At 33.6% G+C, this 17500-nt stretch overlaps 1 protein-coding gene across 5 annotated transcripts in view; it reads left to right on the forward strand.

Moving 5' to 3' along the window:
- The window catches only part of LOC106878307 (uncharacterized), a 154438-nt gene that overhangs the window by 119933 nt on the left and 17005 nt on the right, over positions 1-17500 (forward strand). For all 5 annotated transcript variants that reach the window (XM_089340433.1, XM_089340430.1, XM_089340428.1 and 2 more), the window contains one exon: positions 17356-17454. In XM_089340433.1, coding sequence (XP_089196559.1) covers positions 17356-17454 — 99 coding nt within the window. The remainder of the gene's footprint in view (positions 1-17355; positions 17455-17500) is intronic.

Here is a 17500-nt window from a genome sequence, read left to right on the forward strand (position 1 = left end):
CACACCTGGGAGATATTTACAGAATCTCTGGTGTAGTTATCTAGTAAGGAATTAACGGAGAAATAATACAAATTATACAATTTAGAAAATGAGAACATCATTTTGTTTTCATTGAAGCTAAACAAGTGTCGTTTGATGACTGTTGATACAAACATATGTAGAAACAACCAGTAGTTTAAAAAAAAGGGGGGAACTACGACGGTAAGAGGAAGCGCTAAATTTTTGATCGATGCTCAGAAAATTCTTTACATAAACAATATCAGACTGAGCTAAACAACGGTTGTGGACAAAGGGACATCGCTCATTACCTTTGTGATTCTTGTTTGCACTTCGACATTGAGAGCTTAATAAATGCTGTCGAAGGCATACGATGTAACATGGTTGTTTGGTTCGATTCTACCTGATGCCACTGATTCGCCAAATTGAGTCGATATCTTATTTATTGGCACCGAAAAAAATAGAACTGACATCGGCAGCATTTGAACACGTGGCATGTTGATCGGAACATATACCGAAATACAATCGACCGGACGCTCTGCTGATTTTGCCAATTCGCTGTTCCATGGTCAATACTAATAACAAACGTGTTTAACACGGTTGATAATATTATTGGTGGATAATTGCAGACAGGGAAATCTCTGAGAATCATTCCAAGATTAGCAGTTGTCTGTTCACACCAAATATATATTTGTTCAGTTCTTATGTATGTATGTATGCACCCACGTATGTACCAATGCGTGTATTTATATTTGTATGTATATATATATATATATATATATATATACATACGTACGTATGTATATATATATACGTACGTATGTATATATATACGTACGTATGTATATATATATATATATACGTACGTATGTATATATATATATATATATATACGTACGTATGTATATATGTATGTTTGTGTATGTATATATATGTGTGTATGTGTATTTATATATGTATACATGTATGTATATACGTATGCACGTATGTATGTTTGTATGTAGGTAGGTATGCTTGTATGCATACATGTAAGAATGTATGTATACAAGTATGTATATACATGCGTGTACGAGTGCGTGTGTTTATGTAGGTATGCATGTATATATGTGTGCATATATTTACGCATATGTATGTGTGTTTACACTTGTATGTATTCGTGTGTTAAACATGAAACCTTACATGTATCTGTATAGAAAATTCTTGTTGTTTTGTAATTAATATCTTTCAATTAGCAGCAAGATTTTATCATGCTCTTAGGAATAAGAGAAAAAAAAAACAATTTTTAATAAAAAATGACAAAAATACATACAATTCTAAAAACAAAATACGAAGGAAAAAATTATTACTTAAGTGTAAAATTAAAACTACAACATTAATGTAACACAAATAAAGCGCGTGATAAATGTCTTTGGAAGAATCACGTGAGACTGGAAGTGTTTTCGAAGAATATATATATATTTGCTGAAAGAAACTAAGAGACTGTTATCAAAATAATCGATGAAAGGAAATATGGAATGCGGTTGGTGCCTGGAGGGAGCTAGAAATCAAATAAGATAAACAACAAACTAATAATAATAATAATAACGATGGTGATGATGACGATGATGACGATGATAATAATAATAATAATAATGATAATAATAATAATAATAATAATAATAATAATAATAATAATAATAATAATAGTAAGTGCAGTATCTGTGGACAAAATGATGAAACCGTATAGCATATTACCAGTCAATGTACGCCACTTGTCCAGAAAGAATATAAGAGACGTCATGACAACATAGTAAGGATTGTCCAATGGACACTTTGCAGCAAGTATGGACTTGACAAAGCAAAAAAGCGGTACGAACATAGACCGGAAGGCATCATTGAAACTGATAATGCAAAGATTCTATGAGATTTTATGATTCAGTGCGACCATGAGATAGAGAATAGGAAACCAGACATAATGTTAATTGAGAAAGAAAGCAAACTATGCTGGATCATAGATATAGCATGCCCAACAGATAACAAGGTATGCGATAAGGAAGAAAGAAAAGTCGAGAGATATGACAGGTTAGCTTGGGGAGTTAAGCAGTTGTGGTCGATGAAAAAGGTAGCAGTAGTACCAATGATTGTCGGAGCCCTGGGAACAGTGAGCAAAAATCTCGAGAAGTACGTGGAACAAATAGGGGCTGCAATAAGGGTGGAGCACTTGCAGAAAACAGCACGGCTTGGAACCGCTCGAATACTCCGGAAGGTCCTCGGAAAATTTTATCTCAGAATGTATAGACGGACGAAATGCCGCTAAGTATTTTATCTGGTTTGCTAACGATTCTGCCAGCTCGCTGCCTTACTACTACTACTAATAATAATAATAACAATAATAATAATAATAATAATAATAATAATAATAATAATAATAATAATAAGAAGAAGAAGAAGAAGAAGAAGAAGAAGAAGAAGAAGAAGAAGAAGAAGAAGAAGAGGAATAATAATAATAATAATAATAATAATAATGATAATAATGATAATAATAATAATAATAATAATAAGAAGAAGAAGAAGAAGTAGAAGAAGAAGAAGAAGAAGAAGAAGAAGAAGATCCTGATGATCGATCTGTGTGGAAAAGCTGTATTGGCAATAAGATTAGCAATATGCAGAGTTGGAGGTGGGGGCAGTAGAGTTGAGTCTGGTCGGTAGAGAGGAATGTATTGTATTAGTCTTAGACCTAACCAAGCAAACAGATTTTGGTCTGTTATGGAACCAAAAAAACCTCGGTCCTAAGGAGCGGAAGGAGGGACGGAAACAAGAACAATGCTTACAACAACAATAAGAACATCGGCAATAACAAAACTTATCATATCGTAAAAGTATTGTTCTAAGTTTAAAAGTACAAAAGTATTTAGACTTTTTTTTTTTCTTTTTTTTTTAAATATTAAGTTTGTTTGTCTACGATCTGATTTCCTGTCAGAAATAAGGGGGGAAATAAATAAATGAATAGATAAATAATTGTAAGTCTTCTTCGATTGAGATCACAGAATGTTGTCGTTGCTGCTGCAGCTGTTGATGATGATGATGATGTTTTACATGGGTCCGTGGAAGTTGGGGGTGTAATATAAAGCAAAAATTGCTGTTTCTAAAATAGGTACAAAACCTGAAAGTAACAGATGTGTGTAGTGGGATGATGATGATGAGGAGGAGGAGGAGGAGGAGGAGGAGGAGGAGAAGGAGGAGGTTAGTCGATTGCATTGGGTCGAGTACTTGACTGATACTTTATTGTATCGACTTCGAAATGGAGAAAAGCAAAGGTGACTTCAGCTGGATTTGAACTCAGAACGAAAACAGCCGGTACAAATATTGCAATGCGTTCTATCCGGCGATGTTCTAACGAGCCTGCCAATCCATCGCTTTGAGACTGACTCAGATAAGTGTTTCTAGCAGAGACGTCAACTAGTCAGTTTGAGGGGAGGGGGTCGAGACACTACCATCAACCTCTACTATTTGAGTCGTACTTGTTTTATCAAACCCTGAAAAGCTGAAAGACAAGATGGTTTCGGCTGGATTTGAACGCAGGACCGAAACAAAATCACAAAGCAGTTTGTCCGACGCACTAACAATCTTGCCAAGCTATCGCCCCAAAACTAACAAACAAAAATAATGACAATCATATTAAGACTTCGTTTTGTATTTGATAAGAACTCGCTTTTGGAAGAAATCTGAGGTTTTGTATTTGGAAGAAATCTTGTATCTAGGGAAAAGACTGATTTGTAATGCACTTAGATGTGTTTAATGCTTAATTATATATACAGTTAGATTTCTACATCATGTTCATCTCCAAGATTCGTTTCTCTATTCAAAAACTATTGCATTTTAAAACATACCGAACGCCACAAAACATAAAATTAATCTGATTAAAAACCTTGTTAAACTGTTGCTTTGGGATCCAAACTCAACATAGTTTCCTCCTTTTTTCCCTTCTTTCTTAATATTTGATCAGCGGGTAATGTTGGCTTGCACGCCTAGCCAGTGGGGTTACGTAATTCGAAGGCGAAAGCGCATTGTGGAAAGAAATGTGTAACAGCATCTGATAGTCTGGTTGGTCACGTGACCACGTGTGACGTCAAGTCTAGATAGACACGCTACAACGTATTCTTTATTTTCGAAGTATGCGTAATTTTAAGATGTGTAAGCTGTTTCTACAAGTAGTTAGACCAACTGCATATAGGATCCCTCTAGAACTCTTCTTTCTCTTCTTCTTCCTCTTCTTCTTCCTCTTCTTCTTCCTCTTCTTTTTCCTCTTCTTTTTCCTCTTCTTCTTCCGCTTCTTCTTCCTCTTCTCCATGTCTTATCTCTACTTTATACCCATAAATCTCTTATGAATACTTCCAAGTAACTCTTTACCTTCCCTAAATTTTTCAGTTTCTCTTTGAAATATTGGAAACCGGTTTACGCCAATATTGGTTCAGTCCACTTCCTCATAGAATCAAAATGAGATGGATGCTTTATTTGCATCATAAAAACATCATCATTTTTCATATATTCAAACGGATTCTTTCCGTTTTTGCTACAATATTTCTCTTTAAGCATTCTGTGTTTCGTGTAATGTTTATTCATATATTTCAAGAATTATTGCATTTATTATTTCATATTCCTGTAATTTGTCAATATTGGTTTCTGCAATTCTTTTCCCCATTAAGGTCACTGAAGAATTTTATTTCAGTTGCCATTTTAATAAGAACTTTGTTGTTATCGCTTTTGTTATAACTATTGTTGTTATTAGTGCTGTTGTTGTTTAACTACAACCAATTCCATGCTGAGTACACCTAAGAACAAATGCATTCCTTCACTGAGCATTTTCATGTGTTATAAGCATATTCTCTTTCATTGACTGCTATTTACATTATACATACATACATATATATATATATATATATATATATATATATATATATATATATATACATACATAAATTAAGAAATGGAATCAAGAGCAGGTGTTATTCAAACCATTTATACTTCCGACACATGTTTCGAAGAAAGCATTGAGATTATTCCGGAGAAACAAAAGTGATGTAGAACAATGTACTCATATTTGGGGCTTATGTGAATTCTTGCTACCCTGGTTACTATTTATCTGTTTTTCCTTGTTATTCGTACACATTGAAAAAATATACATACATTTATATATACATGTATATGTATATATGTACATATGTATGTATCTATATATATATATATAATATATATATATATATATATATATGTATATACAATATATACATACATTTTATATTATAGTTTATATATATATATATATGTATATATATATATATATATATATATATACACATTTATAAATATATATATTATACTGTATTATATAATATATATATACATATATATGTATTATATTGCTTTATATATATATCATATTATATTACATTATATAATACATATATATATATATGTGCGTGCGTGTGTGTGTGTGTGTGTGTGTGTGTGTGTGTCTGTGTGTGTGTGTGTGTGTGTGTGCGTGTGTGTGTGTGTGTGTGTGTGTGTGTGTGTGTGTGTGTGTGTGTGTGTGTAAGATCCAAGGATCGAGGTGTAGGAAGAAGGTTAGTTTCAAGCATTCCCTAGTAGTTTATTGAGACGGAAGATTGCGGATCTTCTAGATGAACCTCAACGCAAAATCATTCTAAACGCGGCCAACACATCTTTTTATTAATATGAAGGACTGACAATGCTATTCAATAGGTCCTTTATCTCCAACGTTAGGATGTGTCATGAGAGAGATTTCTCTACTATTTCTAGCACTCGACACGATCAGGTAGAGTTTACCATGCATCGTCGTTCTTGTTGTTGTTGGGTCAGCCATGTTTATCGTATTAGTTATCTGATGGTATCAGTGAGTTTCTCTGATGTTGTGACATAATCAATCGTTATAATATTTGTAATTATAAATAATGAATCTATGGCGGTACCAATGATTGATTAATGGTTAATCAACCAATCAATCAATCAGTGAAATATTGGTAATATGCCACAACATTATATTTTTATTCTTTTTGTTCTTTTCATCATTGGAATGCAGCCAAGCAGAAGCATCCCTTTTATTGGAGTTTAATGAAAATCTATCGATACCTCTACTTGGTCAGATTGCATAGTTTATCAGATATATCACATTGCTTACTTTACCTGTGTTACATCCATTTTCAATAGGAATTTACACCGATTGGTACAGAGAGACAAACATGTAAATGGCTTACATAATCATACGCATGTAAACACACACGCACATATATATTTATAAATATGTACATGTGTATATATATATATATATATATGTATAAAATATTATAACATATAATATATAATATATTGTAACATAATAAAATATGTAATGTAATATAATATTATATGCATACATGTACATATATATGTATATACATACATATGACATGCATACAAACATTCATATAAATACATGTATGTATGTATGTATGTATGTATGTATGTATGTATGTAGACACACGTCTTTTCATGCCAGGCTACAGGTGAACCCGATCAAAGACCCAACCCACATCCCCCGTTTTATCCCACACACAAGTTATCCCATTAAGAGATTGACTATTCTGAGGTCAGCTTCTTTCTTTCTTTCTTTCAATGTTCTGGTCATCACTAAACTGGACATCAACCGCGTTATTCTCACAATTCTAGGATTGCTTGTAACTGACATGGACATTATCCTCTGAATGTATCTTCTGACTAACGAAGGTGAAAATAGTGAAGATCGGGTGTATATTCATAAATGCACTTTTGAATTACATATTGATTTCTAAGGGAGGTATAAGGTCAGATTTCGAGGCTAATATATCATTTAAAAAGAAAGCAATCAAACAAATAAACCATTGCTACAACAAGAGCCACTAATAACTTCAATAAAAACAGTGTGATTACATCTAATATATCCATAGACAAATTTATTAAACTGATGAATACTATTGACTGTATGAAGTAAATCCCATTGTTTTCAAGTGGTGTGTTATTAGGTCGGCCGATAACTTGCTAGTTTTGATGAAAGAAGAAAATAAATTCATTGAAAATAAAAGATCCTACTTCATTTAGTCTAGGTAACGGCTCACGATAGCCATAAACAACAGTTCCAAAGCAAATTCCTGGAAAGATAAATAGAGCGTCATTACGTCGTTTAAACATAATACCTAGACATCATGGTGTCTTGTTATGGAGGGAGACAATTGAATTGGCGACGAATCATGCGATATTGTTTCAATTTTTGTTCATATCAACAGAAGTTTGGTTATTATTAATGAAAAGAACTGCTTCAGAAACTTTCGTTTGTCGTTCTCTTAATGAAACCGAATTCTTATTCCTGTCGCTGTTGTTGTTATCGCTGTTTCCTTCCTTCTTTTCTGTTTTTCTTTTTCTCCATCAGATATTTATTTGGGTTAAGTATTTTCGAACAGCAGACATATTCATTATCTATCTTTTTTTCAGATATATCTACAATTATCATTTTTCTATAGAGAGCAACATCGATGTAAACAGTTGAATGGTCTTATACACACACACACACACACAAAATGCTTGTATATATATATATATGCATATTCATATATATGTATGTATATATATATATATATATATATATATATATATATATATATATATATATATATATATATATATATATATATATATATATGCATATTCATATATATGTATGTATATATATATATATATATATATATATATATATATATATATATATATATATATATATATATATATATATGCATATTCATATATAGGTATGTGTATATATATATATATGCGCGTGTGTGTATAAATATATGTATATGCATGCGTGTGTGTGTGTGTATTAGTCTGTCTGTATGTGTACATTTACTCACGCAGGTATATAATATATGTAATTATCTATCCAGATATATTAGGAATACATTTTCTAGCAATAAATCTATAGGAATTCGCAACAAACTGCATTCACAGCTTTATAACTTAATATAGTATATAGACTAACTGAATAAGAGAAAAACATTTCCAGGTTGCGCGCGCGCGCCCGTGCGTGCGTGTAAGCGTGTGTGGCTGTGTGTGTGTGCGCGCGAACACATGATTTCATTGGTTGAAGCGAACACTAGTGAATTTGCTATTCCGTCATTGCAAAATGCATCGAAGACTGCTCAGTCATGCGACTTTATGAAACTGTTAATATTCACCAGTATTGGTTGTAGTCGCATATATATATACAATATATACATATGTATACATATATATATATGCATATATATAACATATATATGGGTGGGTGGCTGTGTTTAATAAAAGGAACCAATAATTATACTACAAAGAGTACATGTTAAAAAGATACAAGTACCTACTACTTAGAGTGAATGCGATGCTATACACACGCGCGCGCGCGCGCGCACACACACACACACACACACACACACACACACACATATATATATATATATATATGACATTTAATGCATATACGTTGTTGAAAGCCTTCTAGGCTGCGGTGTTCATATAGAGAAAGTATCTTGTACAGGGTTTTAAAAAATCAGACAGAAATATGAGTAACAGACAAAGAGTTCTAGCAGCGCTCATGGCTGATAAACACTGTTATACTTCTGGGTTTTTGACACTATACGTCTCTATGTGATATTTCCTCGAGACGAATACCGGAGGTTTCATGCTTTCAGCGTATATTTGCTTTAAGTATGATATACAGAAATGTGGATGTGTATGTGTTTGTGAGTGTGTGGGTGTAAGTTTGTGTATGTGTGAGGAAGACGTTTTACAGCTGCACTAACTCTCAGTTTACAGCCAACTAAGTCTAGAGCTCTATAACCTAACACAATACTTTGTACATGAACTAAACGTAAAAAGGTACTAAATATATTTTGTTTACACTTCTAAGAATATTGTCGTTTTTAAAACTTCAAACAGCAACATTTCAAATACTCACAAACTGAAACAATCCTCTACTAAATCTTTTATTATTAAATTTATTTTCCTCACGTGCAATAGTACTTTATTCCTGTTAGTATCGTACAAGTTTTCTACAACTACTGAATTTTCGAGGTGCCAATATTTTTCCTTGTCATTTTATTAGAAATATGAGAAGCCATATTTTTTTCTCCATATTTACTTATAGTTTCAGAAGATTATATTTCGAAAAATATTAAACAGGATCCGACATACTGATGTCGTATAAAATATTGTCAAATACCTCTTCTTTTTTTTCCCCCAATCTTTGTAAAATAACTTTTTGCACATCATAAATTTGTCAAAATCGCTTGAGACCAATAACAGACGTTTTAACAGACTTGCAAGCGTGAAGACATCTCTCTATATTTTAGGAAAATGTTGTTTGACCAATGCAGTTTGATGGAGATATATGTGGCATGTAGGAATTGTATAAACTGTTTTTATCTTCAAAAGGTCGAATGATGTTTCAAACTTTTGCGTATGAGTCGTAAATTCAGCAGTGATATTGTAAACGAAGAAAAAGTAGTTTAAATGTAAATTCAATAACGAAAGAAAAAAACAAAAACAATTAGTAAAATCAGCCACAATATTCCAAATTATGAAGAGCAAAGAAAAATATTGGAACCACACAAAGTGAAGAGTGCTATAAACCAATTCCTGATTATAGAATTTATCAAGTGTCTCAGATATTTCAGATATAGTAAAAATAAATTTTCAATACGTTTCAAAATTTAACTTTTCATTCAAACTGGAATCTTCAAAGTAGGCTGGACTTATTGAAAACTAAAAATATTCCACAGTACACACTCATTTATATTATACATACATATTGTATACATACATGCATACATACAAATATACATACATATATATATATATATATATATATATATATATATATATATATATATATATATATATATATATATATATATATATATATATATATATATTATATATATATATATATATATATATATATATATATATATATATATATATATATATATATATAGGTACATATACATATATACGACGGGCTTCTTTCAGTTTCCGTGTACCAAATCCACTCACAATGCTTTGGTCAGCCCGAGGTTATATAAGAAGACACTTGCCGAAGGTGTCACGCAGTGGGACTGAACCCGAAACCCTGTGGTTAGTAAGCATTTATATATGTATATATGTATGTATATGTATGTATGAATATATATACATATATTTATGTATGTATGTGTGTGTGTGTATATATATATATATATATATATATATATATAGCGAGAGAGAGAGACACACACACACACACACACACACACACACACATATATATATATATATATATATGTATATATACATAGACATATATATGTGTGTGCGAGTATATATATATGTATATATATACATGTATGTATGTGTGTGCACGCGTGTATGTGTGAGTGTGCGCGTGTATGTGTGTGTGTGTATCATAGTAGGTGAAATATAAGCATATTGAATACAAATAAATGATTTTGGCAAAGGTCATATTTACTCGTGAAATTGTTTGTTATATGTCACCAAATACAAAGTAAAGTTTATTCACAATATCTGGAACGAAGCGCCATTTTTTCAGTAGATATTCGAAATTCTAATTATATTTTGGATTTTTAATCTATTTTAACTCATTTGAGAAAAACCCAAAATTATATTTCAAAATGTCAATTTTATCCTCTGTTTGCAATATTTGCTTCTTTTTTATTTTGTTTTTTGTTCATTAAGTTTCCAGTACCTTCTTTGGAAATATACTAAGTATTCCATGTATGTGATGGAAGATGCGATTTATCTATTGCTAGTAAAAAATATATATACACCTTTACTGTTTACATCCATATTTGAAGTAAAACTTATTGTGTCTACATACATCTAAGATACCCGGCCGTTAAGAATCTAAGTTCATGTATGTATGTGTATATATATATATATATATATATATATATATATATATATATATATATATATGTATGTATGTATGTATGTATGTATGTATGTATGTATGTATGTATGTACATATATATAATTCAATGACACTGCTTTGTATTAAGACAACCGTATTTCAGTTTCGAACTCAGTTTGCCGAGAGTGACGCTAGAGGTACTGGACGACATACAGGATGGTCACAGATGGAACGCCTTTAGTGACAGGCTTTCGCGTCCAAGGCTAACCTGAGCTTAACACTTCCACCAATAACAGCAACATTTATGCCGTCTGTCAACAATTTCTGCCCTACCCGGTCTTTGATAATGGTTTCAGATTTTGGTACAAGCCCAGCAATTTCGATGAAAGGAGTTAGTTAATTACATCGACCCCAGAGCTCAACTGGTACCTATTTTATCGACCTCGAAATGATAAAGGACAAAGTCAACCTCGGCGGAATTTGAACTCAGAACGTGAAGGTCAACGAAATACCACGAAGCATTTTATCCGGCGTGTCAATGATCCTGCCATCTCACCACCTTTACACAGTGACAATGATGATTTCCAAAAACGGTGCTTGGAACATTTAAATGACGGATAAGGCGTGTGCTTAACTGTATATCGAGCTCCATCTCGTTCTCCACTCCGAAACGGAGAAATGTAAACTTAATGGCGGCCATATTTGAATTGAGAAAATATAAAATGTCGTCCAGAAATCCTGGGACAAATCAACATTTTATCATTCAGTCTTTTGTGTTCTCCGCTCACCCCTCGTTAAACATCTAATAAACATACATCTAACCTATGTTTCTAGTCAACAGTCCTCACTCTGTACTCCTATAAAACAGTTTAGTTATTCTCTTGTGTAAAACCTAGTAACAATTACTACAATAGCAATAGAAACTACAATGAGCGGAAGTAAAGGAATGATGGGAGATGGATGGCGTGTGTTGTGATGATAGTGTTGACGTTCATGTCGGAGCGTTTGGATATTGAATTATTCAGTCTGTGGAATAATTCCTCAAAGAATCATGGCTCAGTTCTACAAAAGACACCAACAAAGCCGAACACAAACGAACGCTTCAGACGGTGTTTTGTTTGTTTTTACTTTTGGTCTTTTTATGTCGCCATTTGAACATGTATGTGCATGTGTGTGTGCGTGTGTCTGTGTGTGTGTCTGTGTGCGTGTATGTGTGTATGTATTTGTTCATGTCTATATATGTGTTTGTTGGCCTTATATGTATGTGTGCGTTTGTGTGTGTGCATATGCTTGGTGATGCTTGCACATGTATTTGTGTGTTCATGTATGTATACGTGTTCTACGGCATTGGTCAGTTTGATGTCGATAAGTATGAAGATGTAAAAGAAGAATGGGAAATAAGATCAGTCTCTCGTATTATATACGCGCGTGATAGTTATAATAAAGCAAAATAAACAACCAGCTTGACCTATATTATCACCTTTATCGCTGGCAAAAGCTGTTTGGTGAGGCTTAACCAACATAAATATACAAACTTTGTTTCATAGAAGAGCGTCTATCCTCTGGAAATAATAAAACTAAATCAAATATTGTAAATAGTTCAAAGACGCCATCTGCATGACAAACAATAGTTAAGTTAACGGTAACATATTTAATGCCGAGTGCATTAAAAAAGCGAACCGGGCGTAATTATACGGTATTCTCTAAACAGTTCTGTTCCTCTAAACCAACCAGTTAAATTTGTCATGTTTATACGCCTGTTGCATAGGTTATATATATTATCTCATACCCTGATATCGTATGGACTGCGATCTCCGTTGACAGATAGCTGATATTAAATAAAGTGCTAAAAACACTTATGGTATGCAAATTAATCGTTTCATTTCTCTGAAGCTAGCGAACTTGTGTATATAAACAGATTGGCTGCTTGTCTCTCTGTGATTGATCAAATTGATACAGACGCCTCTGATGAGAGCTCAATAAGGTTCGAAAACTGATTAAGGCTGTTCGTCGTTTTTTTACTATCAACAGAAAAATTATTGAATTGGCCATGTTTAAAATTTTACCTGGTGATGGAGGTTTATGTATTGTTATGTAATCTTTTATGATTGCATTAAATAAATAAAATCCTGCCGAAACAGCTATCGTGAATTTTAAACGTCATTTGTATTTATTTCATATATTTGCTGCATGGGTTACATATATATTATATAGTCTTGTATGTTTAAGCAATAATTTTTCAGTGAATACGAGAAAGTATCGGCTTCGCTGAAGAGGACATAATAAGACTGAAAGATGTTGTGAATTGGTAGAGTTGTTAGGATATAGAACAAAATATCTTCTGGTATTTGTTCCGGTTTTCTGTACCCTGTCTTCAAATCTCTCCATAGTCAACTTTTGCCGTTCTTCCTTTCTGGTTCGATAAAATACACACAGATCCGGGATGGTGAATTGAAAGAAACGTAGTGAGTGCTTTGTGATATCTGTTCGTGATCTTCGTATTACGAGTTGTTGGACTTCATCTTTCACTCGGTTTAACGCCACATTTTAATATTTTAACCAAACGCCATTTAGTTGTAAATGTTAAAGCCAGATCTTCACTTTGACAGAAACTTTCCTTCTTTCTACTGTTGGTCTTGAACGCCCTAAAACACCATATTCCGTTGGCGCTGCCCTTTCGTCCTGAGAAAACGGTGAAAATAAAATGCATAAGATTATTTCTGATTTGGGCACAAAGCCTAATAATACTTGATGGAAGTGGGTTATTTGATTACATCAAATCTAATGCTCGACAAGGATGTAAGACAAAATCAACCTCGGCGGAATTTGAACTCAGAACGTAAAGTCGGAAGAAATGCCGCTAAACATCTTGTCCGGCGCGCTAAGATTCTGCCAACTGGTCCTCCTTAATAATTTTGTGGGGGGGGGGGGAGAAGCAGTAATTTCAGAGGGAGGAGGGTACTCGATTACATCGACTCCAATACTTGAAGGGACTTAATAGCATCGACCCTTAATAATAAATGGTAAAGTTAACCTCTGCGAAATTTGAACTGCGAATGTTAAGACCTAAATGATAAATTATACATCACCAATTAATTAGTATTGTTTGTTTTTTTCCCCTTCTCCGTGTAATTATTTCTAATTAAATATTGATCGTATCAAATGTATAAACACAAATTTAATTATAATTTGACAACAGACCATCTTTCACGTGTGATAGACATCATAAAAAAATTACCCATTCCCTTGGTGAAAGTTATCTGAGACATCGTTAGACATAACATAAAATTATGTAATAACATAATCGATAGCAGTCTGTATACTGCTGCTGCTATTACACTGGTATCATATTCAAGACACAAGACTCGTATTTTAGTATTATATATAACACCAATGTTATCTATAGGAGATAAGACTAATATTAGATATACACCAGTGTTAATATTGTTGTTTCACTGGTTATACATGTGTCGCACATTATGAATACAATCTGTAAGTGGAACAGTAAGAATATGCAAGATTTTTCTCAGGTTTAAGATGTGAAATTGTTTTTGTTATCTACATTCCAAAGATGGAGCTTTGTATCTTTGTTGGAAACCAGCTCCTTCTTCAGAGGAAGGATTTAAGTAATTGAAAACAGAAGCGAGCATCCATCCATCCATACACACATACATACATATTACCAATAACTCGTGAACACACATATATTCCTACGAACATTAATGTGGACGTACGTGCCACATATGCACACATGGCGGCACCATACACCCAACGTATACATATATATATATATATATACATTTATAAATACACACACACACACACATATATATATATATATATATATATATATATATATATATATATATATATATATATATATATATATATATATATATATAGCCTCATTCATACACACACAAACATATCCTAATACATAAATAATGCTTTGGAAATTATTAATTACAACCTTAAAAGTCTAGTAGAATGCGAATGTATACAGGCAAATATTGTCTCGTTTACGACACCAACTTCCAGAGAAGAGTTTTGCATTCAATTCTAATGCCTTTGACAAACTGCATTATATTCACTGAACTTCGCCATTTCATTCCAATCTGGTGAAATTCTAAAGACACAAACACTGGCTCTCACGCACACACACACACACATTTGGAAATCTCTCTGACGGGGTCAGAGATAGGAGATTTCTCAATTTCAAAAGTCCTTATTATTGCGTGAATTTGAACAATGGATGTTTTGTAGCAAACAGGACTGATACGTATTTTCATTATTGGAGAATATATCGTTATAAATAATCATTATGATATATTAAAACACCAATTCTACTACTACTACTACTACTACTACTACTACTACTACTACTACTACTACTACTACTCACAAATGATTAGACAGTACCGCAATTATACATACATGCATAGACGTATGCATATACATAGACAAACGTATATATATTTTTAAAATTACACACACCACATATGCACGCGTATATATTGTCACACATATACGCAAACACACACACACACACACACAAACACAGACACAGACACACGCACACACACACACACACACACACACACACACACATAAATATATATATCATATATGTATATTTATATACGTGTATGTGCACCTTATGTCGGCTGTCAGAGCATCACGATGCAATTATTTCTGCAAGTGGACTGCAAGAATCACTTTTCAGGTTTTAACTCGGTTGATCTTTCTACTTTGAGAAACTGCTAGGCGGCCATTGCGATGTTTGACTCTCGTGACATTCAGCCAGTATGCAGACGATCTCTCCAGACGTAACTGACGCAGAATAAGTTAGCAGATGATATATCCAGACGTAACTGATGCAGAATAAGTGGTCCGTTTTTGTCTGTGAGATTCGGTCAGTTCGTTAAGAAACAAAAGCTCTTAGCAAAAGTGACAGGAGTGAAATAACTCGTACGACTGTGTGAAATAATGGCGAAACTATAGAGGTAGAGAAATGGGGACGGTTTTATGGAGGGCTGATGGTTGTTTTAGTGATGGCGGCGGTGCGGTGGTGATGGTGGTGGTGCTAGTAGCGGGGCAGTGGTGGTGATAGTGGTGGTGGTGGTAGTTGTTGTTGTTGTTGGTGGTGGTGGTGGTGATAGTAGTGGTTGCGGAGGTAATGGTGGTGGTAGTGGTTGTTGCTGGTGGTGGTGGTGGTGGTGGTGGTGATTGTGATGGTAACGGTGGCGGCATGATATTGCGATGCTAATAGTGTAAACGGTGGTGTGTGGGTAATGGTTTTGAAGTCAATGGTTTCGATGGTGGTGTTGTTGTTGCTGTTGTTGTAAGTAAAATGATTATATATATATATATATATGGCGTGGATGTGTGGTGAGAAGCTTGCTTTCCAAGTACATGGTTCCGGGTTCAGTCCCACTGCGTGACACCATGGGAAAGTGTCTTCTACTATAGCCCTTGTCTGACGAAAGCCTTGTGAGTGGATTTGGTTGACGGAAACTGAAAGACGCTCGTCATATATATATATATGACAGAAACAGGATGATAAAATAGGTTCGCCATCACCTCCTGCTGGAGCCTCGTGGAGCTTTAGGTGTTTTCGCTCAATGAACACTCACAACGCTCAGTCTTTGAATCGAAACCGCGATCCTATGACCGCGAGTCTGCTGCCCTAACCACTGAGCCATTGCGCCTCCATAAGATAATATAGTCGTAATGTAGTCACTGGCTGATCAAAATATGGGATAGTCACAACGAGAATGTTAGCGTTTGCTAAATTATTAATTAATCTAGCAAAACCAAATAAAATTTCAAAAAATATTTCCTGGTACTTGGGAATATGTTTGTATAATTTACTTCGGCCTGACATTGCCAATTCTATTTTTTCGCCCATTAATCATTAATTATATATAAACACAATTGTGAGATTATTGGCGAGATTATTATGTTTTTATTCGACGAAGAGTGTCTTGTGTCATTGAAATGTGTAAAGAACAAATGGCGTCACGAGGCTAATCTTGTTAAACGAGAACTGAAACATCCATTCTTGTAGTCTGATGATAATAAAATATAGGATTTAGATAGAACCGATTTCCGTAGGCGTGGCTGCGTGGTAAGAAGCCTGCTTCCCAACCACACGGTTCTAAGCTCAGTCTTACAGCGTAGCATCTTGGGCAAAAGCCTTCTACTATAGCCTCGGGCCCACAAAAGCCTTTTGAGTGGATTTGGTAGACGGAAACTAAAAGAAGCCCGTCGTGTATGTATATATATATATATATATATATATATATATATATATATATATATATATATCGGAAAATGCTTCATGCAGACTATACTGCTCTATTTTTGCATATGTTTCTCATATTTATTAAACATTTTCTTATATTTTTCAGAACGACCGTACATCTCTTCATTTAGCAGCCGACAATGGTTGTATAGAAGCTGTTCTCAAATTAATTGCCATGAAATGTGATATCCATATGAAAGACAAGGTGAGTCGATGTTATAAGCGACCTTCCTTCATTTAATCATTTTGAT

Source organism: Octopus bimaculoides, chromosome 23 (assembly GCF_046866305.1).
Source record: "Octopus bimaculoides isolate indiv1 chromosome 23, ASM4686630v1, whole genome shotgun sequence".
NCBI classification, from domain to species: domain Eukaryota; kingdom Metazoa; phylum Mollusca; class Cephalopoda; order Octopoda; family Octopodidae; genus Octopus; species Octopus bimaculoides.